The sequence below is a fragment of the Wyeomyia smithii genome, chromosome 3, assembly GCF_029784165.1.
Source record: "Wyeomyia smithii strain HCP4-BCI-WySm-NY-G18 chromosome 3, ASM2978416v1, whole genome shotgun sequence".
NCBI classification, from domain to species: domain Eukaryota; kingdom Metazoa; phylum Arthropoda; class Insecta; order Diptera; family Culicidae; genus Wyeomyia; species Wyeomyia smithii.
Window position 1 is genome coordinate 18,369,936 of NC_073696.1, and position 27,006 is coordinate 18,396,941.

The window sequence follows — 27,006 nt, forward strand, 5'->3', positions numbered from 1 at the left end:
CAATAAAATTTATAATGTTCTGAATCAGATCAGTGGCGTGAAATCTCCCTACATAACAAAGCGATGTCAATACTCACACGATGCGCGTCAGTGCGACCGGTTAGGTTTCCTATATCACCGCTAACTCGCAAAGTAATCGGTGCGACTAAGCCTCATCCATCTCATGCATAATGCAACAACTTTAAACGGTTTGATTTCTATGCCATTGTGTGCGTAAGTGAATAATGCTATCAGCACCCTTCCATCTGTGCTATCTGCGAGTCAGTGCGACTGAGAGGATTTTCTTTCCAAACATTCTAACCAGCAAAGTTCCCAGAAAAAAAATCGTATATTGTCACAAAAAACCACATACACCAATTGAGCAAAATCATTCAGCAAATTTTGTACTATCAATAAAGTGTAAATCCTATACGCCGGTCACTCAATGCGGCAGAAGCTCCAGTTCAGTCGCACCGCTGACCGCACTGTTGGCGATTGCGGTGAAAATCCGACCCAAGCTTTCCTCGAAAGCGGGTCGTACCTCCTCCAGCAGCACGAGCGGGTCGTCGTTGATGACGTTGTTGCCAACCTGGCCGAGCGTTTTGTCTCCGTTGAACAGGTTCTGCAAATTGAAACGTCCCTTCACGAACTTCAGCTTCACCTGGATCGGTTCGAACTGTACGGTCTCTTCCCCGGTGGGTGATCGTCGCAAAAAGTACTTCATCCGCACGTTGCATAAAGTATCATCTAGAGAGAGAACAAAAAATAAATGTAAATCAGTGCTCTGTCGGCAATTTTAATGTGGATGTGAATACCAAGTTTAAGCTCGAAATCTCCCTGGCCGTTTATTCTGAGCACAAGCAATCGCATGTCCATAGTGTACTGTCCGCTGGCCACCATGTTGGGCAGTTTTACGTTGATGTTGATTGACTTCTCCTCCAAATTCAGCCTGGCAGAAAAAAAGGAAACTGCATCATTAGTACTATTGCAATCGTGGTGATGCGAAAACGAAACCTACTTGATACGGCCAATCACGAATCCTCCGGCACCCTTTATCGTCACATTCGTAAGCTTGCCACGAAAGCCGGCATTGTCTATGATGAGAGGCCGGTCGACGTAGATCGGCTCCAGCGACGGGGCTTTCGGTTGACCCGGCCCGTAGTCGCCGACGGCAATGTTAGGTCGGATTTTTTCCACCACGGCTTTGACGCAGCGCTCAAAATCGGGATCATTTCGCGAGCAAGTCGTTGGCAAAATTTTTGCTGCCAAAAAAAAAAAAACAGAAGAAAACATATGTGTCATAACTTTAGAACCAACACACAAAGGATGAAAGAATATCTATTAGATCACCACCGGGGCTTGTTTACGCTATCGGGAAGTCATCCGAAAAATTCTAACCCCCGCCCCCCCCCCCCCCCCCCGGGTGACCTTGGCACGGGTAGTAAGATAAATTTACAACTAATTAGCGCTCGTTTCATCGTAGCGTGTGATGTGTGCGGATATGGGTTTGAAATTTTTGAAACTATCAAGAAAATCCGCCGCAAACCGGTGAGCTAGTGCGAAGTTATTTCCCAAGCTGCAAGCGAATCCACCTGCCAATGATGATGTCAGGCAGTAGAAGTTACGCAAAACGCAATTTAAATAAGGAAAGAAAAAAATCTGTTTAAAGAAATATTTCTAGAAACTTCTTAAAAATCTCTAAGCAGAAAATTTATTCTGGGTGATTCACGCGAACAATCAAAAAAGTGGTCAAGAATTCTGCTGACCACCAAACAAATATTATCTGTTTGCAGTGCGGTGAGTCGTGTTATAAGAAATTTTGGCAAATAAATTCAAACGAATTGTTAATTTTGGTTTCGCCGGGTGTTAAACTAAATTGTGGGTTAAGCTGGAAATAATAATAGCTCAGAGGCCACTGATTATTACGACAAATCGTTAAAGAAGATACGGGCAAATACTTCACAAACTCGTAAATATTGAAGAGAAAAGGCCAAATTGGTGTATTACTAAACAGCTGGAAAAAAATATGATAGGAACCATATTAGCTGATCTAAGTATATTTTTGCAAAAGAAATTTCTGGCTTTGGCTCGATCACACAGGTCCATAAGAGTTATCAACGTCCGCTTACTCTTCTGTGTGGGATGAGACATTCCTCTCAGTCGCATAAATAACGCCTGCACAGCAGTGCATGTAGTTAGGGGTGAGCAAAAGAAAAAGTCGGCAGTGGAACGTGATACGAATATGGATTGTGGAAAAGTACCACCGTCCCAGTAGTTTGATTGGTCAAAATACCATGCCGGAGACAGGAAGATTGCGGGCTCTAGTCCCATCTGGATGCGGTATATTTTTCCAAATCTGTATCCTATTTTTCAGTTCGCTTATTTTTCATTTCCCCAGCTGCACACACTGTCTGTCTTTAATGGACTTGAATGTTAACGGGTAAAAGCCGTTGTTAAAAATAGAAATTAGTTCGAAAAATCACAGGATGGTTGTGGGCAAAGCCACGACCGCAAGGATGAAGTAGAATACTTTTACAAGAAAGAAAACTCGGCTGCTTGCTTGTCAGTCATTTTTTAACTAGTTGTTCAATTCAATATCGGATAAGATACCGATCACATCTTGCAGTTATCACTGACAGTGAGAATAAAGTATTCCTTGTGATAAAATAAACAGTGAAAAGCTGATTTAACACTCAAAACTAGACGGCTCATGTGTTGTCAAAATGAGTCAACTTTACATTGAATGCATTTACTAGTGCCCGCTATCGCACAGAGACTGCATTTCACTAAAGTGCCTCACTGCATCAGCTGCTATCGATGCTAAACCCGCTGCAACTGCTACGCTATCCGTAGCCATGCCAATGTCATGCTGTCCCTGCATCAGCTGGCCTAGCTGCTATCGATGCTGAGATCCGCTGCAACTAGTGTACTATCCATTGCTATGCCACAGCTGTGGCCGCTATCCGCCTGGTATCCACTGCACTGCTACTACTGCTTCTAAGGGAGGACTGCTGTTGTCGCTGTCTAGAACTAATATGAGCGGCTTCGACTGAAACAGGCTCTCATATAGGAATGAAAAACCTATCGATAGTTATCGATAGTAGTAGGAAATCATCGATAACTATCGATAGCCATTTCAGTCGATAATTCCCATCCTTACTCTTATACAGACAAATAGCAAATTTAAATAGCAAGGTCTATGATTCTGTCGACCGTGCTTGGGAAGCAATCATATTAACGACTAATCAGATCAGTCAAATTTCACGCTTCAAAAAGGATTGACCATTCTCAATAATATAATTGCTTATCATGATTTGGACTTGATAATTTTTGAATTTTGATAATGCGAAAAATTAATTTTTATGCTGATATTGAAAGCTTTTCGGATGTTGTGCTCATGACTGAAGAAAAAGATAATTCAGTACGTCTGAGACACGGAGATGAAGCCAAATATATATCTTTTCCAAATTTCTTGAAAGTGTAAATTGATTTAAGAGAAAATATTAACTCTTCAATTAGGTTTTTATTTCATCCTTAAAAGGACAATTTGCTGTTTAATTCAATGTTTGATAAGATGCCGATCACATACTTGCGTTGTCACTGGCAGTGCGAATAAAGTATTCCTTGGGGGAAATAAACACTGAAAAGTTTTCCAGAACGTTCTTTTCAATGGATGCATTTGCTAGTGTGCCTGCTATCGCTCAAAGACAGCATTTCACTAAAATGCCACACTGCATCAGCTGGCCCTGCTTATATAGACGCTGAGACCAACGTCAACCGCTGCGCTATCCCCGTTACCACAGTGGTGGACGCTTCCGTTGTCATTGGTATCCGCTGCCCTGCATCACCTGATCCTGCTATCGATGCTGAGTCGCGCTCCGCTATCCGTTGCCATACCACAGCTGTGGCCGTTATCCGGTGCACTGCTACTGCTGCTGTATCCACTGCTGCTGCTAAGGGAGGACTGCTCCTGTTGTAGTCTAGAATTATAACGAGCGGTTTCGAGCGAAACGGGCTCTTATATAGGCCAAGTTGCACATTTCAAATGGCAAGGTCTATGATTCTGTCCACCGTGCTTGGGAAGCAATCATATAACCACCAATCAGAGGCCGAATTTTTCGTTTTGACAAGGCTTGACTATTTTCAATAGTACAATAGTTTGAAAAATAAAATTACAATTATCTGCATTTGGGAAGAATCTTAGAAGATTTTCCAATCTATTGCTGCAAAAACGAAGGAAATCCATCGAATACTAACCGATTTATTAGCATTTGAAATTGGACTTATTTTTCACTTTTTTCGGTTTTAGATTTTCATTTTACATCCCTATGTAGCCGAACTTCCTGAGAGTATTCTACTTCAAAAAAATCTGACTCTTTGTAATCGGTAAAATGAATTTATTAGTGTTAGAAGTATGCCTTCATAATTGGTGAAGCTGCTTGCATTTGAAACAACCCAAGACACGATTTGGTTGAGTCACAGCTAAGTAATGCTTTCGTTTAGCCGAAATCCACCGGTTGAAAACAACACTACAGGGCACACAGTTCGCTCTCCGGATAATTGATACTTCGAGATTTGTTCAAAACCTTCATTCCCCTAACTAGGTTTAAATCCACCTGTGACGGTTCACTTTAGTCTTATTTAAGGGGGGACCCTACTCTAGAAGGTCGAAAAATCATGAATTTTTATATTTTTTTTTTGGCTGTCTATAGTAAAGTGAAGTGTTTTAACTCCGCCTGTTACGATTCTCTTGGTTCAGTTTAGCCTTTACGAATAGACTTGAATTATTGAGAACTGTAGCAGAGGGTCCAAAGCCCCTGTAAAGGAGGATGGTTGCAACAGCTCTTAACCATGGCTGTTGCGTAAAATCCAATGGTTAAAACCCCTAAGCTAAGGTGTTATGCGACCCGTGCCGATGGATGACGTGGTGGGGGGGGGGGGGGTTTAAGAAATACCCAGCCTCTAACGGAGCCTGTGGAGTACCAGGGCACCCTTCACAGTAATTAGTCCTTACTGCATCACGCGGGTCACTGATGCAGCGGACTCTTCTTTACCCAGCGACTCGTGGGAATTTTATGAACGACAAAACTTCACAAAATTCGGCCACCGGCAGCCTTTCTTTGCCGGAACCAATGGACTCATCGGAGCGTAGTCCAATAAAACCAAACGCACCGGGCAGAACGGAGGAGATGGAGCATGAGGATGATTTCAACCTCGACAGCGAATCGCTGGACGGAGGACCCTCTGCTTCATCCTTAATCCTACTTTCTCCACAAGGGAATGACGAAAGACAAATGGACTTAGTTCCCGGTCCACAGACAAGGCCCGATGACGAAGGGAAACCCGAATCATCGGCACCCCTTGTCAAGCGACTTTCAAATGCGCAAAGGCGGCGACTGACCAAAAATCTTCGCTCCGGTCTCTCGTACGAAGAAGCCAGGAAGCTGGCCCTCCTTCCAACAGAGCAGCCTGCTCAATCAAACCAAGTCGCCGTCAAGCGACAGCGGTCGAACGACTTGGTGTCCCCAAACACCAGTACTAAGTGTCCACAGCCTGAAAAACTGCGGAACGGCACTGGTTTGGGGTCATCGGGTTCGAAGCCGCTCCCGAAGGCCACATATAGGGACATGGTGGGAGCTATAAGCCTTGCGGTTACTTCTGCTACCCACCCCAGCTCCCTACTCACAACGGACCAGCTTCAGGCTGTCCGGACCTCCATCCTCGATCACATTGCGGACCAGGAAAATCCAACCACCAAGCCCAAGTTTAACGGTTGCCATCTAAAAAATGGCTTCCTGCAACTTGCCTGTGCCGACAACGACACAGTGCAGTGGTTGGAAAGGGAGGTACCTTCTCTCGTACCATGGGAGGGAGCACAACTTCGTGTATACCACATGAAGGATCTGCCGAAGGCCAGACGGTATGTCGGTTACTTCGCGGACAGTGCGAACTCTCCGGACGAGAAGATTCTTCGTTCACTCCAGAATCAGAACGACCATCTCTCTACCAAAATGTGGCGAGTCTGTAACCGCAAATTGGTAAAGACCTTGGTCGAACTAGTTCTGGATATTGACGAAGAATCGGCCAAACTCGTTGAGAGTAGAAATAATGAACTGCACTACGGTTTCGGCAAAGCACGCATCCGAAAGGTAAGCGGAAGGCCGAACGTCACAGGCAGGAAAGACTCCGTCGCAATGACAGGGAAGGTACGTGCGGGTAACTCCTCCGGGAGTACTCTGCCACCACCCAGGTAAAGCGATCCTGCGAATGGGCTAAAGGTTCGCGTGGGAAACTCCTCCGGGAGTGCCCCACAACCACCCAAACGCAACCCTGCGATTGGGAAGGTACGCGCAGGATGCTCCCCCGTGAGTTCCCTGTCACCACCCAAACTACGCAACCCCGCGGCTGCTCGGACGGTTCCGCCGAAGACTCACAAGAGTGTGAAGCATCAACCACCGAAAAGTCGCACCCCCCGGAGTCAAAAACCGCCACAGTGTGCGCGACAACCTTCTGTTGCCAATCGACTGCTGCAACCGAAGCCGAACAGTGAGGAAGAGCAACTTCCATCAACCAGTCAAACCGCTGTTGGCAGCCGTCAGCCAATACCAGGATCATCTTCCGATCCGGACAAAGACGGCAACTTCACTGCAAAGTGAGCAGCCTTCGCTGCGTGCGAGCGAATCTCCATCACGCAAAAGGCGCCTCGGGTGTTCTTTGCAGGAGATTCGCCAAAGAGCAGCTAGGGGCTGCATTCATCCAGGAGCCGTGGATCAACGAATCCAAAGTTCTCGGACTTAACGCTCCTAACGGTAGGTTAATCTACTGCGACACGCAGTCCAAACCAAGGACTGCAATTCTGCTGAATAGAGAACTAAAATTTTTACCTATTACAGAATTTATTCAACGCGACGTCGTTGCCGTCACGGTTGAAGTACCGACAACCAGAGGAAAGCAGGAAATGGTTGTCGCGTCGGCCTACTTCCTGGGCGACCTAGGTGATATACCGCCACCCGAAGTTGCTGCGCTCGTGCGGTACTGCAAGGCCATCAACAAGCCGTTTCTGATCGGCTGCGATGCCAACGCTCACCACACGATCTGGGGCAGCTCGAACACCAACACCAGGGGTGAGTACCTACTTGAATACCTTACTTCTAACGATGTCAATGTAGGGAATAACCCCACGTTTTTCAACGTTATCAGACAGGAGGTCCTTGATCTCACTCTGTGTAGCGCCACTATTTCTGAAAGGATTAAAAATTGGGATGTCTCCGATGAAACTAGTTTGTCGGACCACAGACACATCGTTTTTAATATAAAGGCTAACCCTCTGAAAAGAGAGCTGTTCAGAAATCCTACGAATACAGATTGGGAATCCTTTAAGGAACACCTGATCGATTCACGAACTTTCAGTTACAGCAACATTCGAAATTCAGTTGACCTGAATTCGGCAGCAAATGATCTACAAAACAGAATCATGGATGCTTTCGACGCTAACTGTCCACTAACACAGCGGTCAGTATGCCGTGACGTACCCTGCTGGAATGATCAACTTAGTGACCTTCGTCGGGAAACTAGGCGGTTGTTCAACAGGGCAAAAGTCATGTCTAACTGGGACGACTACAGGGCGTCCCTCACTAAGTACAACGCCGAGCTAATTGGTCAAAATACTCTTAAAATACTATTTCTCTGAAAGAATCCAAACTCTGCCGGAAGCTACGCGGCTCCAAAAGGCGATGTCCAAAGACCATACTAACGGTTTAGGACAGGTGAGGAAAGAGGATGGATGCCTCACTGTCACTACCAAGAAAACGCTGGAGGTTCTTATAAACACCCACTTTCCTGGATCGACAGAGACCGAAGAACTGAATAGTGATGGGTCGCGGCAGGACAATTCGAGACATATGGCGTCTCGGGAGTCCATCCTGTTGGCCCGTCGACTGTTCACGGAAGCTTCAATAGGTTGGGCTCTAAGCTCATTCGTCCCTATGAAGTCTCCTGGTCCAGACGGCATACTACCCATCTTTCTACAAAAATCGGCCGCAGTTATCATGTCCGAACGCAGTTATCATGTCTTTAGAGCCAGCTTTATCCTGGGCCATATTCCGGATAACTGGCTGAAGGTGAAGGTAGTGTTTATCCCCAAAGTTGGAAGAAAGGACAAAACCCTACCTAAAACTTTCAGACCCATAAGTCTGACTTCATCGCTTCTCAAGTTGATGGAGAAAATTATGGATAAATATATCCGTGATGAGTTTCTTAAAGACTCCCCGCTGAACAGGAACCAACATGCCTATCAAAGCGGCAAGTCACCAGAAACTGCTCTTCACAGCTTAGTGACGTTGATTGAAAAGTCCTTGAGTTATCAGGAGACGGCGCTATGTGCCTTTCTTGATATTGAAGGGGCCTTCGATAGCACGTCCTTTGCATCAATTGATACGGCTCTTTCTCATAAAGGAATCGACCAAACTTCAAGGAACTGGATACACGCAATACTCTCTAGCAGAGTGATCACAGCAACCTTGGGAGATTCGTCTGTAACAATGTCAGTGATCAAGGGATGCCCGCAAGGAGGAGTTCTCTCGCCCTTGTTATGGTCACTAGTTGTCGACGCACTTCTCAACAAGCTTTCACAGCTTGGTTACGAGGTCATTGGATACGCCGATGACATCGTCCTCATCGTCAGAGGTAAAGATGACGCAACTCTGTCGAGCTGAATGCAAACGGCTCTGAATACCACCATGTCATGGTGTTTACAGGAGGGTCTAAACATAAATCCCTCAAAAACAGTCCTAATTCCATTCGGCAGACGAAGGACGATCTCCATCACTCCTCCAATACTGAATGGAGTTAGACTGGGCTTCATCAATGAAGTCAAATATCTCGGAATTATTCTGGACAGAAACTGAACTGGGCTGCACAACTGGATCATGCCGCTAAGAAAGCGATCTCAGCGATCTGGGCCTGCAGAACTCTGTTCGGTAAGACCTGGGGACTGAAACCAGACTTGGCAGTCTGGTCTTACAAGACAATTGCCCGACCAAGAATCACCTATGCTGCCCTAGTGTGGTGGCCTAAGGTGAACGAAGTGACTGCGCAAGCCAAACTCAAAAAAGTTCAAAGACTTGCATGTCTTTCGGTTACCAGCGCTATGCGAACAACTCCAACTGCAGCCATGGAAGCTATGCTTTGCCTACTACCTCTACATCTTCATGTGAAAAAGGAAGCAGAGCTTGGCGCTCTAAGGTTGCAAAGGAGGAAAACCATACTTGAAGGGGACCAAATCGGCCACCTCCGCATACTTAGGGAGTTCAAACTAACTCCGCTATTAACCATAGTCTCCGACTGGATGGACGTTAGGACCAACATGGATATTCCATATAGAGTGATTGAAACAAACCGCTCTATGTTGAACAATGGAGGGCCTAATCTTCCACCTGGCATCGTCAGTTTTTATACGGACGGCTCGAAAATGGGATCCCTAACGGGATCTGGTATATACGGACCTGGTATCAGGGAAACGTTTTCCCTGGGAAAATGGCCCACCGTTTTTCAAGCAGAGGTATATGCCATACATATCTGCGCAAAAATATGTCTGCAACGCAACTACAGACATGCGAAAATCGGTATATTCTCGGACAGTCAAGCAGCACTACTAGCACTTAAGTCCGTCAAATGCGCTTCCAAACTTGTTTGGGAATGCATTGAAACTCCACGGGAACTTTCCCGACAGAATTCAGTTTTTCTGTTTTGGGTGCCCGGACACTGCGGAGTCGATGGTAATGAACACGCTGACTACCTAGCAAGACAGGGATCAGCTCAGCGGTTTATTGGCCCCGAGCCGTTTCTGGGTACGTCCATTTCCGCTATCAAAAGCGAGCTACTAACTTGGGAAAGGCTAGAAATAGTATCCCAATGGCAACAGGCACAGGGTTGTAGACAAGGCAAACAGTTTATCTATCCGAACCCTGGAACCGCCAGAAAGCTACTTAGTCTAAATCGTAGTGACCTACGGATAATCACGGGACTCCTCACCGGACACTGTCCCGCTTTTTATCATTTAAAGAAAATCGGCGTAGTGTTGAACGACACCTGCCGATTCTGCAAATCTGAACCAGAGAGTTCAGAGCATTTGCTTTGCTCTTGCGAAGCTCTTGCTTCCTCTAGGTACAACTTCTTAGGAAGTTACCTTTTAACTCCATACCAAGCATGGAGCTCCAATCCCAAGCAGGTCATTAGTTTCATCAACTATGTTGTACCTAATTGGGGTACAGGTTTACAACAAAACAGTTCTACTCCATCAATGAGTACGAACAATCCGTAACCTGTGCACAGCAATCGGGGCCCGCCACAAAAGACAATCAGCAAGAATGTCGCAGTGGCATTTCAGTACCCAGTGCCCTCCAGGCATACAGATAAAAAAAAAGTGAAGTGTTTGGCTATTTTGGCTATTGATTAGGGGTATATTTGAAGATGTATTTTCCATGTCGTGAATGTAAATATAGTGAGTATTACACTGATGGCAGCTGGGAACGTGGATGCTCTCTCTAAATCAGTACCTAACTGGTGGTAAGTTTTTCTCAGCTACTAGTAGACCGATCGAGCTGAAATTTTTTTTTCAGTATATAGAAACATATTATCTATCTTGTTACGTAGCCGTTTTTGAAAATTCCAAAAATTGCCAAAATGGCGGCCATTTTAGTAAAAAATTGTTTTTTTTCATGAAAAATCACTATTTAAAAAATCATAAAACATTGAAAAACTCAGATATCAAAAAACGGCTACGTAACAAGTTAGATAATCCATTTTTACATGTTAAAAAAATTTCAGCAAAATCGGTTCAGTAGATACTGAGAAAAACTTACCACCAGTTGAAAAAACATGGTTTCGAGAAAAACACTGCCAATAGCGTAATACTCACTATATTTGCACCCACGGTACACAAAATACATATTCAAATATACCTTAATCCATAGCCGAAATGCCCGAACACCTCACCTTTCTCTAAACATCCGGAAAAAATATCACGAAAATTCATTATTTTTCAACTTTCCAGAGTAGGGTCCCCCCTTAAGCTTTTACGAATAGTTCAAAATTATTGAGAACTGGAGTAGAGTATTCAATGTCCCGGGAATGGAGAGTGGTTGAAATAGCTCGTAACCATGGCTATTACGTAAAAAGCAAATAGTTAAACCCCTAAGCTAAGATGTAATGCGACCCGTGCTGAGGGGGGTAACGGAGCTTGTGGAAGACTTGACACCAGGCTTGTAAACGGTCAGCATTTTCATTTGGTTTCGATACCTTAGCGAATGTAAAACAACCGTCGCCTCTTACACAAACGACGGGATGGTCAGTTCATTCGACACTCGCGCATCAAAAAGATGCACACTAGGGTGGGACAAAAAATAAATTCTAGCTCCCATGCACTTTCCGTGTTCCTTATGGGTCCTATAGCAACCGTGTAACTTTTCAGATCGATCGGTCGAACTATATTTTTGCGGCCGATTTTTAAAGTTTCGATACGATTTTATATGGGAAAATTCAGTTTTTCAAAACCTTTACTCTGTAGAGGTGTCCAGTTGGCTCTTAAAAATATATCGACACATGATATTTGTAGGAAATTATCCTGAAAAAACCACTTCTGAAGAACGTAAGGCGCCACGATGCTTATAGAAAAAGTTATTCACCCCAAAATGATTGAATGTCTGACGAATGGCTCACTATTGAATTGTACTAGCAATACTGCTGCAGCATGCTGCTGTTGCAAACTTGCTTAAGGATGAGAAATAATTTCGCGTGGAAGTAAGCTTGAAAGTGTGATTTCTGCTCATAGTATCTTCGGAGAAGCCTCCAAGATAAATTTTACACGATAAATTTTACACGGTTGTATTAGGACCAATAAGGAACACGAAAACTGCATGGGAGCGAAAATATAACACCATCGCTTTTTTCCCATATAACTGTGTCCCAGTCTAACGCACACTTTCATTCGTTTGGTGATGTTATTTTGAGTTATTTCTGACTACTTCGTTCTATTTATGTTGAGAAATATTATTACAAGATCAATGATATAGGTAATTTCCAAAATCTCCGTACACAACGTACGTAATTCTCATTTCTAGGAAAAATGTCAAAATACGTTCGAGGAAAAAAACGGCGAGTACTCGTCTGACATTTTTGTTCAAGAATGTAGAAAGAAGGCGATTAGGGTAACGGGAGTATTTTGACCAACTTTGGGAAGTGATCGCAATGTATTAAAAACAAACACAATTTTTCAACATGAATACTTACTCTATTATACCATTTTAAGAGCTAAGTGTCTGTTTTAACATACATCATTCAACAATGCAATATATTGAAAAATATCCTAGGAATATCAAAATTTCTACGAAGTATTAAAAACATATTTAGGCGCACCACTATATTCAGAGCCGTGTATGGAAATATTTCGGACTAATTATATTTAAGATCATGATCAGTATTTTTAGAGTAAAAATAGTAGGTTTGAGGAGGACATCCTTCTACTGCGAAATTTTGTAGATTTTAGGCATCTAAAAATGAAAAGATTGGGTTTCTCAGCAAACTGCAGATCGTTGAATGTGATAAATTAAGGAATAATTACCTGTAAATTGTCCCAACCCAAGCTGCTTCTTGTTTAGCGCGCAATTGCCGAATGGCTGTTAAAACTTGGCATGGCCAAAATTTGTTCGCTTTAGAAAAAGACATACATATTTCGGCCATACCCTAAACTACTATTTTAACTTTTTCCAGCTTGTTAGAGTATACAAACTGTTTCTATGATATTTTATTGATGTTACTACAACAACGAATTGTTTCAAAAACATACATATTTGTTACAATATCTTCCGGACGTTGACTTGTACATTACCACTTCCTCTTGACTTTAGGCTGACTCAGCCATGACTTAGAATATGTATGAACTAATTCCAAAATATTGCTAACTAGAGTCAGTTTTTTGCCGAAAATTAAAGTGTAGTATGATTCTAAGGTGTGTTATTTCAATGATGCATGCATAGTTTTCTTATATTCATTGAATTTTTCAGATAAAATGCGTAATATGTTAACGCAGCGGTTTTCAACCGGGGGGGAATTCCCCCCTAGGGGGGAATTTGACCGTTGCAGGGGGGGAATCGCGAGTGGAAAAATTTCACATGTAATGCGATTTTATGATTGACGGTGGTGCGACATTTTTTTTCAGTGTCCAATGAATTCGCTCGCGAAAAACCCATGCACCGGTTTTTGCGCATTATTTTGCTCTATAGGCATACGTCAAATAGACCTTTCTATCTGCGCTAGTATTAGTGGTCGATTTCACTTATACAAGTTTTATTTTTGGGCGCAAATAATCAACACGCTGGTGATAACAAAAAATTTCCTCACGCCCCAAACTTTTATTCAAGTTGTAGGCCGATTTTTAGTTTTATTTCATTTATGTTTCCACTGAAACACAGTTTGTTGAAACAGGTAACACGAATGAACTAAGATTCATAAGTGAAATATTTTTCGAAATTGAATATCAGCTATTTTTTTGGTTGAAAACAAATCGATTTTATAAGGATACACGACTAAGCCTGTATTGGTGAGATCTGGCTTAGAAAGCTCTATATGCTTGATGACGATAAATCGAAACACACACCTTCACAAGTGATGCTGAAGATGCCCGTGTATTGGTGTTTTCCTGCTCCTGCTTGAAACCTGTTTAAAATTAAAGTTTAAAAAGCCTTATATTTTTTAATTACTACAGCTTTTCTTTCATGGTGCCGATAGGGGGGAAAAGCTTGTGTAAATTATCAAAAGGGGGTGCATGAACTGAAAAAGGTTGAAAACCACTGTGTTAACGGGTGGGCCAAAACACCCCCGTTACCTTATCGCAGTGAAAAGTGGTTTTACTGTGATGTGACTATTTCGAAGCCTGCTTGGCACCCTCCACAGTACTTAAGTCTTATCGCGTTGTGCGATTGAGTTACGCAACGGACTTTCGTGTCATCTCGTTATATCAATTGTAACTCTTATATTGCCCCGCAACCTTACTCTGCCAGAAAAATTGAGCTGACACACTCCGTGGAGTGTAGCTCTACCAAGCCGCAATCGACAGACAGGACCCAGGAGACGGAACTGGAGGAGGACTCCAACACAGGACCTTCGGTGCCATCAAATATCTTTGGTTTACCTAACGGAAAAAAGAAAAGCTCGACGGACTACAGGGGGTAGACAAAATGATTGAGACAGGCAAAATTTTGTCAGAATTCAAACGATCAGAACTTCACGAAAAATGAATCAATTTTGACGAAACGGGTCTCATTTTACTGGAAAACTATCCTGCTTTCCAAATATTATGTGAGGACTTGATGCGGCCAATGGACACCGGAAATGTTCCGGATTTTAGGAGTGTGTGTCAAAATGTTCATTTTTGCCACGCTTAGAACTTTTTCTGACAGCTAGTTTCTTGTAGAATTCTATGTTGCCAATAAACTAGAAATAATTCCGAGTCCATAGATACCCAAAGGTTGGAAATCCGTCAAGGAAGTATCGATCATGATTATTATGAACAGTACCTGGGATTCAGACACCCGACGTCACACGACTCCGCAGTGTTTGCTCATCAACTGTTCGCGGAGCCTTTAATCAACTGGGCACTTAGTTCTTTTAGGCTTAAGAAGTCACCAGGGCGTTCTACCAATCTTCCTATCAAAACCGGACGGAGTTATCAGGTCCGAACTCAGCCTTTTTTCGAACTGGCTTCACTCTGGAACATATCCCGAACAGCTGGCGAAACATTAAGGTGGTGTTTATCCCAAAGATAAACAGAAAAGACTCTTCTCAACTTGATGGAAAACACGGATTGCTATCCGCAGCAAATTTTTGAAGGATAAGCATATTAGTGTGTTCCAAAAAATCGATGACCTTAATAACATTTTCAACGAATATCTTGAATATTTTAAATCGCATATTAGAAAACTTCTCCGAAGATACCTATATGCTAGAACGTCGAAAAAGACTTTTGTCAGTCTGTTTTTTAGTTTGGTCCCGCTGTGCGCTGGTGGTCATCAATCGAATGTCGACTAAAATGCAGATGGGACTGATATGCTTTTCACAAAAGTGCTTTGCTTAGTGACGATAATCGTGAAATCACCAAAACATAAAGAGACAACGGTCTACGGTTTTCTTGATTTCGATAACACGTCCTTTGCATCTATTCACACGGCTCTACAAAATAAAGGAGCTGACAATACTACAATGAGCTGGAAATAAACAATGCTTTCGGGCAGAAGAATCACAACTGCATTTTGGGAAATGCGTCTGTTGCTGTAGAAACAATCAAAGGGGTCTTCAGAAGGGAGTTCTGATAGACAAAAGCAAAGCCTTGGTGCTACATTCCGATTAGGAACTTGACCATCTGTTGTTTTATACACAGACTTCGCAGCCGACTATTTAGTGTACAGGACAATTGCGGGGCTAGCGCTACGGTCCTACTGACACTAACTGTTTCTCCCGAGACGAGACTCGAACCTACAACAGCTGGCTTGTTGGGCCAGCATCGTACCTCGAGACCCTCTGGGAGACGTTCTGATAGACATTATCTTTAAAAAGATATCTCAACTCGACTACGAAGTAATTGGCCATGCTGATGGATGACCAAGCATGGAAAGTTTCACTCACTAGCAATATTTCATGCAAATGTGTTCTTTGATTCATCAGGTATCGTCTCACTCGCATACAAGTTTCCATAGAAACGCTGCTGATTGTTTTTCGCTTCTGAGTGTTCTGAATACCATCGAAAGAGACTGAATGATTCAAACACGATAATATTTATTGTATCCAAGTTCACTTGCATTCAACAGTATCGCGAGAATCTTTGAGAGAAGATCGTTAGCAGTGCTGATAAAAGTCATTTTCCCCAGCAAAATTCTTCGAAAATTACAGTGAATCATTTTCAATTTTCACTTCCAATGATCGCAGCACTCTTTCAGACACACTAGATTTTCGTCCTAGTAACGTGCTGTTATACTCAGATGAAATAGATCGCGCGCATCGTTCACGGTTACGGCATAAAATTTGACGACAAATCCAACCAAATGATCTTCATTTTAAAGCGAAAAAGAAAAACAAACAGTTCACTCAACAAAATGAACCTCACCGAAACACTATTTCACTGACACTGACCGATGCCTTGACAATCTTCGTTAACTGATAAACTGATTTTGTTGTCTTGCTTCCATCGCATGAAATATAATGAGGTGTTTTGACAGTTCACTTCCATGCAAAAAGCGGGAAGGGATAACTCTGAAAGGATTGTAAAAAAATAACATTTATGGATGCTTTTTTTCACTTTCACCCAAGAGTGTCAACAAATATCAACCCTGAATTCGTTAGTGATACAAAATTATGAATCCAAATGAACGTTAGTTTGCGTACAACTGTCTGCTTACCGGAGCGAATAGATATCATCAATGCCTACGAAAATTGTAGCATGGTGCATTAGTATGAGATTTGAAATCATCACCGAGAATCACCGAGATATGTCATGGTGCAAGCTCGACCTGTAGCAGTCGAATTCCGCCTACAAGCAACCAACAGTTGAAAGATTTTTTGCGATCGCTGGAGTGCAATCGTTGACGATTCTTTCGCGAAACACTTTCTATATGTTGCTCACTCCGCATATAGCAGACAATACTGAAACAAAATCATCAAAGAAAACCACCATATGTTTCTTTGCTTTAAGTTGTCTCTTGCATACGGGAAAATGTGTAATTTTTAATAGCGATGGTTTGCTGGGATCGAAAGCTTATGAATAGCACGTTCCGAAATGATACCCGAATGATTGTCCTATGCGATACGATTTTTTCCATCCTTTCTGATGACATATTTCTTGATGCTCGTGGAAAATGTGATGCAATTGCGCTAAAAAAACCAACGAAAAATAAATTCTCTCGGCGATCCTAAAGGTTTACTATGTTTTTATTTTCGTTGCAATGAAGTGTTATTTATATAGAAATTAAACATGTTTTGTACCAGAAAACGAGAAGAATTAGAATAGAATTGACTAGAAGTTCGTACACTTCAACGCTAACCTCTAAAAGATAGATAGACAAACCGTCTAAATACTGACTGTCATTTTTTTCAACGCCTGTTTATTTTCTGGAAGTGGTCCTATAGTAAACATTTAAGTTGAATAGAGTAGAAGGGCATATACTTCCATTTAATCTCTTTTTGACAAAATAGTCGAAGGAGTTATTTATGAGACACGACCGCAAAGTTGACGTAGAGTTATGGCAGCTTGTTTTATGTTAATATATTTTTCGAATAGGTTTGGGAAAACGATCGATATGTTCTTATGTTGACCCTATTGAGAGAAAGTTGAAAAGAAATTGTGTTACTCAAATTGAGAATATGTGTGCGTCCTTAAAAGGACTGTTGATTTTAGTTTCCACAAAACTGACACGTCGCCAGTTGTAGCAGTGTGTGTCAGTGTGTAGCAGCTAGTTTGATGCCGAGTGCCACAGAGAGCGACGGACAAGAAAACCCGTGCCAGGAACCGCATGCTCACTGTGGCTACACGTCAGAATAGAAAAGACACAGAGAGGTAAGACCTGCCGAAAATAGAGTCCACCGGTGAAATAAGCGCGAGTAGGGGAGGATTGTACAAAACGCACCAGTTAAGCATTTGCGCGATTTACAGCGCTTCAAATCATTTCAAAGCTACATTGAACGTGTAGGATGATTGTAGGATCTATTTATTGTATGTTTATGACGAAGTTTATTATAAAATACTCGATTTCAATGTCTTTTTTGGTAAAAACTACCATTGCCGCCAAACAAGCCCGTGACCAAAACGCACCACAACAAAGCTCAGTACGCTCCAAAGCAGTAGGCTAATATGCCACTAGCAGAAATCAGCACGCGAAGTAAGAAGCGCTTGAAGTCTCGAAAGTAAAATAAAAAATAATGGAACATGCTCTAAGTTGTCAAGCAATCTCCTGCAAGCTCTTCGTAGTGCATTCTGCCCCAATTTTAATTTTGATTGTTTTTAGGTAAAAGTTGACGAAAGTTAGTGGAATAATTTGAAATACTCATAGTATTATAAACTCCAAAAGTGTAAAGTTTAGGGAAACCAAAGTTTTTTGTATTATTTAAAAGTCAGTTGATCATAAAAGCTTAAATAAAATTCATGAATAATTACATGTTGGACAGAGCCACAGTCAATTGTACAGTTTTTTGAGTATTTTAGTCATTATGGCACACTTTTTATATGAGAACAGTAGAGAAGCTGGGTTTTTATGAGAAAAGCAAAGAAATTAGTCATAAAAAGCCACATGTGTAAGTATTTTGGGGAATTAATAGCATTGGTTATCTTACCCAACTGGTGCGTCTTGTACGGTTCTCCCCTACAATAAGGAGGTGCTTGCCAGCGCCGAAGACTCTTTTGCTAGAAAGGACGAGCGGAGCTTTTAAAGAACAGTCAACAGAATCAGAAGCGGAAGTTTCCTTGTGCCGGTTATGTTTAATGACAAGAACGGCAACCTGCCTACGGACAACGGTTGCAGCTAGTTGGAAGAAACACTTTTAGGCGCTATTGAACGGTGCACGCCGTGTTAGAATCGGTATATTATGCAACTTTCATGCACCTCGGATTTTTCTTCAGCAAAAGTTAGTTATTGAAACTATTTTGCATGGATGAATCAATAAGTTCCTAAAATGCATGAAAGATACCAGCAGAATATTCTCAATGCAGTCGTCGCGTATGATAGCAGCCACATACGAAACCACAAAAAATATGATACCTGACATGAACATTTTTCCTATCGATAAAAGTAATAATTGTACACACTATTACACGGTACTTTCCCCCTTTCTCTCTATCTCTCACACACACTTACACACAAACTCAAACAAACATTTTTTATATAGTTACCATACCATATGTTACAATGTATCTAGCGTCTCCATAAACGGGCTTAAATGCTGGAAAAATTATAAAAAAAAAATTCACACTCATTTTTCAAGTTTTCCTCCATAGAATATTTTAAATTCGCTTTTATTTGAAAGCTTAGACCCTAAACTAACTGTTGGTGAAGAAGTTGAAGTTCCATAATATACCGATTCTGACACGGCGTGCGGTGAAGAGCAAGAGGATCAAAACCAGGAACATGGTGGGTATCATGAGCGAAAGATGAATTCGATGAATGAATGAATTCGTTTATCTTGGTACGCTTGTGACATGTGACAACGCTATGAGCCGCGAAGTGAAACGAAGAGTTGCAGCTGCATACAGGGCCTTCTACGGACTAATTAACTAGCTGAGGTCCCTTAGTTTACTAACTTACACCAAATTAGCGCTGTATAGGACGCTGATACTTCCGGTGACCCTTTACGGACATGAATCGACGAGTGCTCGGAGTTTTTGAGCGTAAAGCTCTGCGATCGATACTTGGTGGTAAATTCGAAGATGGAGTTTGGCGCAGACGCATGAATCACGATATATACCAGGTATACAAACATGCTGATATAGTGAAGGTAATACTGCGGGGCAGGCTTCTGTGGGCTGGACATATATTTTGGCGTAGAATTACGTCTCACGGCAACATATACAGGGGACCAGTTTCATTACAGGCAAATGGCCTGTTATAGATATCACCGTTTGTTGCGCCCACCTTAGCCAAAGTGTCCGCTTTCTCATTGCCCGGAATGGAACAATGAGAAGGGACCCACACTAAGGTAATCTGAGAAGATTTTTCGGATAAAGCACTCAGATGTTCCCGTATTTTCCCCAGGAAATACGGAGAGTGCCTTACATCCTTCATCGATCGGAGAGCCTCAATAGAACTGAGACTGTCCGTAAAGATGAAATAATGGTCCGTGGGCATTGTTTCAATAATCCCTAAGGTATACTGAATTGCAGCCAATTCTGCGACGTAAACAGAAGCAGGATTATCGAGCTTGTAGGAGGCGGTAAAATTATTATTGAAGATACCGAAGCCAGTGGACCCGTTGAGAAGTGATCCATCAGTATAAATCGCATTGTCGCAGTTGATGTTATTATATTTGTTATCAAATATTTTAGGGATCTGCTGCACGCGTAAATGATCCGGGATTCCACGAGTTTCTTCCATCATGGATGTATCGAAAAACACAGTAGAAACAGAAGTATCTAATAAGTTGACACGATTGGAGGTGTATGAGGAAGGATTTATACTTTGAGACATGTGATTGAAATACACAGTCATGAAACGGGTTTGAGAATTAAGTTCAACTAGCCTATCGAAATTTTCAATTACCAAGGGGTTCAAAACCTCACATTTGATGAGAATACGAGTAGTCAGATCCCAAAAGCGGTCTTTTAATGGGAGAACGCCCGCCAAAACTTCCAGACTCATCGTATGGGTCGAATGCATGCAACCTAAGGCAATACGCAAACAACGATACAACAATCGTTCCAGCTTGATCAAATGGGTGTTTGCAGCGGAGCGGAAGCAGAAACACCCGTACTCAAGCACCGACAATATCGTTGATTGGTAAAGCCTTATGAGGTCTCCTGGGTGGGCGCCCCACCATGATCCAGTAATTGTCCGGAGAAAATTCACTCTTTGTTGACATTTTTTCATCAAATACCGAACGTGACATCCCCAGGTGCCTTTCGAATCGAACCAGACACCAAGATATTTAGATACCAAAACCTGAGAAATCGTTTCACCCATTAACTGTAAGTGGAGCTGAGCAGGCTCACGCTTCCTAGAAAAAACTACTGTCTCAGTTTTCTCCGGAGAGAATTCGATACCTAGCTGTAAAGCCCAAGCAGACAAATTGTCCAAGGTATCTTGCAATGGTCCTTGCAAATCGGCAGCTTTGGCTCCTGTAACAGAGACCACGCTGTCAACATGCGTCAATGTCATTCACATAAAAATTGTAAAGAAGGGGGCTTAAGCATGAGCCCTTGGGAAGACCCATGTAGCTAATACGAAAAGTTGCCAAATCGCCATGCGTAAAATGCATATGCTTTTCGGACAACAAATTATGCAAAAAATTGTTCAAAATTGGTGAAAATCCTTGTCGGTGAAGTTTGTCCGAAAGAATGTCAATAGAAACGGAATCAAAAGCCCCCTTAATGTCCAAGAACACATATGCCATTTGTTCTTTGCGAGCATAGGCTAGCTGAATATCTGTAGAAAGCAACGCAAGACAGTCATTCGTTCCTTTGGCACGGCGGAAGCCAAATTGAGTATCTGATAGTAGATCGTTTGATTCGACCCAATGGTCTAAACGACGGAGTATCATTTTCTCCATCAATTTCCGGATACAGGATAGCATTGCAATCGCCCTATAAGAGTTGTGATCAGAAGCTGGTTTCCCTGGTTTTTGGATGGCGATCACCTTCATTTGCCTCCAATCCTGCGGTGCAATGTTTTGCTCCAGGAACTTATTGAACAAGTTCAACAAGCGCCTCTTGGCATTGCCGGGTAGATTCTTCAACAAGTTGAATTTGATTCTATCTAACCCAGGCGCGCTATTGTTACAGGACAGGAGGGCAACTGAAAATTCTGCCATCGTAAAAGGTGATTCTATCGCATCGTGGCCCGGAGACGTATCGCGAACAAAGTTTTGCGCAGGAACAGAGTCCGGACATACTTTCCTGGCAAAATCAAATATCCACCGACTTGAAGACTCCTCGCTTCCGTTGACCGTTATACGATTTCGCATTCTTCGGGCTGTGTTCCAAAGAGTGCTCATCGATGTCTCCCTCGACGTTTCGTTTACGAACCGGCGCCAATATCCATGTTTCTTTGCTCGGACCAAGCTTTTGAACTTGGTCTCAAGCTCCAAATACCGCTTAAAGTCGTCGGGTTGACCTTTCACCCAAAAGAAGGCCTTAAACGCGTCGGATTTTTCCGTGTAGACATCGGAGCACGCTTTGTCCCACCACGGAGTGGGAGGCCGTTCTTTGATCGTCACGCCAGGATATTTCTTCGTTTGGGCTTGCAACGCGGCGTCGAGAATCAAGCCCGCGAGGAGGTTGTATTCTTCAAGTGGTGGGTGATGTTGAATCGACTCGACAGCTTCTGATATCATTTCCTCGTATAATTCCCAATCGATATTCCGTGTGAGGTCATACGGAATATCAACTGATCGCGTGCGAGTTGAACCATTATCAATTGAAATTTGAATAGGCAAATGATCGCTACCGTGGGGATCAAGGACTACCTTCCATATGCAATCCAACCATAGCGATGTTGAACATAAAGATAAATCTAAAGCACTGGGGCGCGCTGGAGGTTTCGGAATGCGTGTCATATCCCCGTTGTTTAATATTCTCATGTCGAAGTCGTCGCAGAGGTTATAGATCAAAGAGGAACGGTTATCATTAGAAGGGGAACCCCAAGCCACGCCGTGAGAGTTAAAATCTCCCAAAATCAAACGTGGCGAGGGAAGAAGTTCTATTAAATCAAAGAGCAGCCGTTGCCCAACCTGTGCTCTGGGAGGAATATATATTGAGGCAATACAAAGCTCTTTACCTTGTATTGTCATTTGGCATGCGACAGCTTCGACGCCTGGGACCGTGGGGAGGTTAATACGATAGAAGGAATAGCTTTTCTTAATCCCTAGAAGTACTCCTCCGTAAGGGCTGTCTCGGTCGAGGCGAATTATATTAAAATCATGGAAGCTAAGATCTACATTTGAAGTGAGCCAAGTTTCACAGAGGGAAAATGCATCACATTCATGCTTATTAATCAAAACTTTAAATGAATCTATTTTGGGGATGATACTTCTACAATTCCACTGTAAAATAGAGATAGAATCCTTCATCTCAGCCGATGAATTAGCCATCGAAGGATATGATCGCTGCAAGGAGGGGCCATTTAGCAGTCAACTGCTTCAAAAACGTTTTAACTGTTGGTATAAATGCCAGCAGAAGACTTTTAAGAGGATCAGTTATGTTGAAATTTTCAAAAATCCAGTCCACAATATCTGAAAACTTCAGCAGTCCAGATTCTGGCTGAATCTTGGACGAAAAAGAAGGAACAGTTGGGTTTTTTGATGTTCCTGGAAGTGCCGGAAACTCCTTACTTGAGTTCAGTTTTGCCAATCCCGGAGGAGTTTGCTTCGGATTTTCTACAGCACTTTTTTGTTTCTTAGTATCAGTCACTTCAGATGGAGACCTTCTCTGTCCTTTCCTAGGAAGCCTAGGAGAAGAAAGGTTTTTCCTCTTCCTAGATTTCCCGGGTTCAACAAAAGAAGATTCCCCAACTGAATCGTCAGAATCAGACTCATCGGATGGCAAGACCTCGAAGAGATTCGGGGAAACCAGTTTGGTGGCAGCGGCCTCTTCGAGCATTTCTGCGAAAGTGCGCTTGGAGCGCTCTTTCAGAGACCACTTGATCTTGTCTTGGCGCTGTTTGTACGCGGGACATGCAGACAGCTCATGCGGAGTCTGCCCACAATAAAGGCACTTTTCAGCACCCTTATTACAGGCGTCATCCGCATGTTGCTCTCCGCACTTGCCACAACGTGCTTTATTGCCACAGTGGGAGACCGTATGGCCCAACTGTTTGCACTTGAGGCAATTCATTACCCGCGGTACAAACAAGCGCACGGGCAGACGCACCTTGTCCACGAGCACATAGCTCGGCAGAGCAGACCCGGCGAAAGTCACGCGAAAAGAGTCTGAAGGGGTGTAAGTTTTTACACCTTTGTCGAGCGATACTGAATGTAATTGCTTACATTCAAGTATCTTGGCAGGTTCAAGGCTAGAATCCTTGAAAAGGCCTTTTCCAGCCTTCAACAGGTCCTCGACAGTCAGACTCGATTCGCTGACCACACCGTCAATCTCAACTACGCGAGCTGGAATGTACACGTGGTACTCCCGCGTGAAGAGCTCACAAGCAGCAATCTCGTTTGCTTGCTTGAGGTCGGACACCAAAATACGCAGCTTATTCGGGCGTACTTTGGTAATTTCTGTCACGGCTGTAAACCGTGCCAGATCTTTACATATTTGCATTGTGTTCAATGCTTTCACTTTCGGCCGGAAAAATACAGCCCCAATACCAACTTTGCCCTCCGGATACTGCTTAAGCCGATGGGTAGCTTCCTGCGGGGTTCCATTCTTAACCCTTGGAACTTTGTATCCGGGAGGGCTAGGCGGTAGAACGAGCGGGTTTTCATCCCCGCGTTCGTCGTCCATGTTGGACGCGAAAGCCACACACGCAAAATGCCAATTAACAAATAATATTGTAGAAAAAAAACCAAGAAAAAAAACTACTTATCTTCTGCAGCCGCTCTCCACCGCAATCAGCGCACGGGCGATGCCAATCTCCAGTCCTTCACACAAGAGTCCGGTAGCAAAAGCTGCAGCTGCTCCAGCCACACAGTAGCACCAGTACAGCCAAACAGCAGTACGCCGGGTACTGGATCTCTCGCAGTAGCGACAAAACGTACAGTCTGTGGCGTACGGTAGCAATAGGCGATGATGCGTTCCTTTGTCTTCAATAGACGACGGCAACGGGCAGCAGTGCACACGCAATACAATGCACGGTGACCTTGAAGGCGATTAACTGGTCGGCACTATCGAGATCGAAATGAAATTGCGACCGAACACGACGAGAGCACAACTCGGAATGAAGGCAACAATAGGTTGACAAGAGGAATGTAACAATTTACTTGGAGCAGCAAACGTACGGCGGTCTGAACTTTGCGGCAAGTGTAATAGTAGAACAATTGTTGTTATCCGCCAACCGGGAAGCAACCGAAAATGTTTCTTCTTACAACGAGGTTTGACTATAGTAGGTTTGACCTGTTGTGACAAATTTCCTAGCTCCTTTGTCGCTTGTCTCTGGTGCCATCTCAATGATGATAGATTTGTTGGCAGGTACACAGTTGACGATGAAATAATGCGCGTTCACGCTCAAATTTCGCTTATATACCGACAAACTGTGAGCAGCGTAGCCCACCCTCTTTTTCGTATTCCTAAATTCTATCACTTTCGCGGCGCCGCCTTCGTTATGGTGTAAGTCCTCCGTAGATGTGTAAGGAAATCATACGACTTTTTGTTCAATCAAACAGGTAGCAGTTTTGTTCATTGTTACATCGCTATTCTGTTAAATCGAATGTGCAAGTTACGTTTTACCAAATCCATAAATTCTAAAAACCTGTCTCCATTAATTCTGTCTTCTTGCAGCATCATGAATTACAAACCGTTTTCGTATTATTGTACTTGACCGAGGAGCACATGCCAATACATTCAGTGCTTAAGTTGTAAAAATTGTAAGTAAATGTCAATTTACTAAGTTTTCATCATTACAAACCAGTCACTTCTTACAGCATCTCGATCATACTCATGGTTCATAACAATTTACAGAAGGGGCATCTTTGCCGATTGTGGATTCCGGCCTTTCTCCGGTTAAACTCCGTCTACTTACAGCATCATGAAATACAAACAATCTTCATATTCATATACTTGACCAAGGATTCCGACGATACCTTCGGAAAATTAAAATTCTTTCTGCTTTGTTTATTTTAAACATTTAACAAGGCTGAAATTATTAACTGTTACTGCACAGTTCAATTGTCTGGTAAATACAACTAATATCAAACATTTATGAATTTATTATACGATTTTCTTTATGTTTTTTTCAACAGAGTCAACTTGAGCACATCGATTAGTGCGTTTTCGACGTAGAATTATGTCTTACGGCAACATATATAGGGGTACAAATTGTAAAACCGAAAGCATCGAGAGCGTCACGAATATTGCCCACTTTCAAAAGTTCTGAACTCAGCTAGTTTCTAACGGATTCCGTTTATTTTTAAAGCAAAAATAATATACGGAACAAATACGGAAAAATATATCGCTTCACACCATTAAAATGATTAACCCTAATCGAGTGTATTTCCAAATCTATTGCAAAAAAATATTGACATAAGACAGGCTGTCGTAATTCTACGTTAACCTTGCGGTCGTTTTTTATAAACAACCTCTTCCACTTTTTTCAAATAAATAATGAAAGCTTCAGGAGTTTCACTAGAGAGCTGAATTTTTGTTGAATTTGAGTATGTTTTCAAGTTGTTATTGTCGTTGGAATTTCAGGTCAATATTTTTTAAATAGACATATATTTAGAAATATTGCAACGAAAACGGCATTTGTCCACGGGGGACCCAAAGTGTTTTTACGTGGGTCATTTTTCTCCATTATTCGAAAAGGATACAAAATATCAACCTATTTTAATAATGTTTCCTGTTTCAGGACAAGAGTATTCATATATTCGTTTTCAAAAAATTCAAAATATTTGATGTATATACTGAAAATTATACACAAGGTTTTTTCAAGAACAAAAAAACATAACAGAAATTAGAAATGATTATCTGAAAAAGGTTACGTAAAAACTGACAGCAACCATCGTAGTTCTACGTTAACTTTGTGGTCGTGTCTCATACACAACATCTTTAACTTCATCTTCTTCCGGATGTACTCGTTATTTACCTCTTTATGTCTTTCTATTCATTTTTTTTTATTCTAATCGTATATATATGTTCGTGCCAAACGATTTTGCTCTGAGTAGAACTATCTTAATAGATAATTGAATTATGTCGTTATTATAGGACTGTCGAAACTGTAGCTAGAAACTGTTATACGAAAATGTTTATAAGAGTTTAAATGAAAACGAGAAAGGAGCGAAAAAAATTAAAACATAAAAGAGTTGTTAAATATTTGGTCGCACGAAAAAAAAAATTAGATCTTCAGGGAGAAAGATTCCCGATTATTCTAAAAGTTTTTGATTTTTTCATTTTTTTAAAGTCAGTTTTCTAGATTACACCCACATATATTAGAAAGAAAACATTCAGGAAGTCAAAAACTAGTGCAAGTTGAAGTTTTTTAATAATTTAATTTCTCTTTAATTTTGAAAATATAGAAACAGTTTTTGTGACGTAGTATTAAATTTGAGGAAAGAAATCAGAACTATCCACGCAGAATATATAAACTGAATGTTCATAGTTATCTTCAGAATGTAATGAATCAC

At 42.2% G+C, this 27,006-nt stretch overlaps 2 protein-coding genes across 2 annotated transcripts in view; one reads left to right on the forward strand and one right to left on the reverse strand.

The window, feature by feature from the left end:
• Positions 1–309: 309 nt before the first annotated feature.
• Positions 310–27,006, reverse strand: part of LOC129731112 (protein takeout-like) — a 29,601-nt gene continuing 2,904 nt past the window's right edge. Inside the window, exons 2-4 of the mRNA XM_055690878.1 lie at positions 998–1,241; positions 795–928; positions 310–726 (exon numbers count right to left, since the gene is read on the reverse strand). Of these exons, the coding sequence (XP_055546853.1) occupies positions 422–726; positions 795–928; positions 998–1,241 (683 nt within the window). The 3' untranslated portion in view covers positions 310–421. The remainder of the gene's footprint in view (positions 727–794; positions 929–997; positions 1,242–27,006) is intronic.
• On the forward strand, positions 4,726–26,099 carry LOC129731107 (uncharacterized). Its single transcript, XM_055690873.1, has 5 exons — positions 4,726–6,788; positions 6,873–7,103; positions 25,166–25,251; positions 25,309–25,559; positions 25,627–26,099. Exon 1 carries the CDS (start codon positions 5,013–5,015, stop codon positions 6,231–6,233), a length of 1,221 nt encoding a protein of 406 aa, XP_055546848.1. The 5' UTR covers positions 4,726–5,012; the 3' UTR covers positions 6,234–6,788; positions 6,873–7,103; positions 25,166–25,251; positions 25,309–25,559; positions 25,627–26,099.

Excerpts from the sequence above, each read along its gene's own strand:
- LOC129731107 (XM_055690873.1), top strand. The coding sequence starts at position 5,013 with ATGCAGCGGACTCTTCTTTACCCAGCGACTCGTGGGAATTTTATGAAC.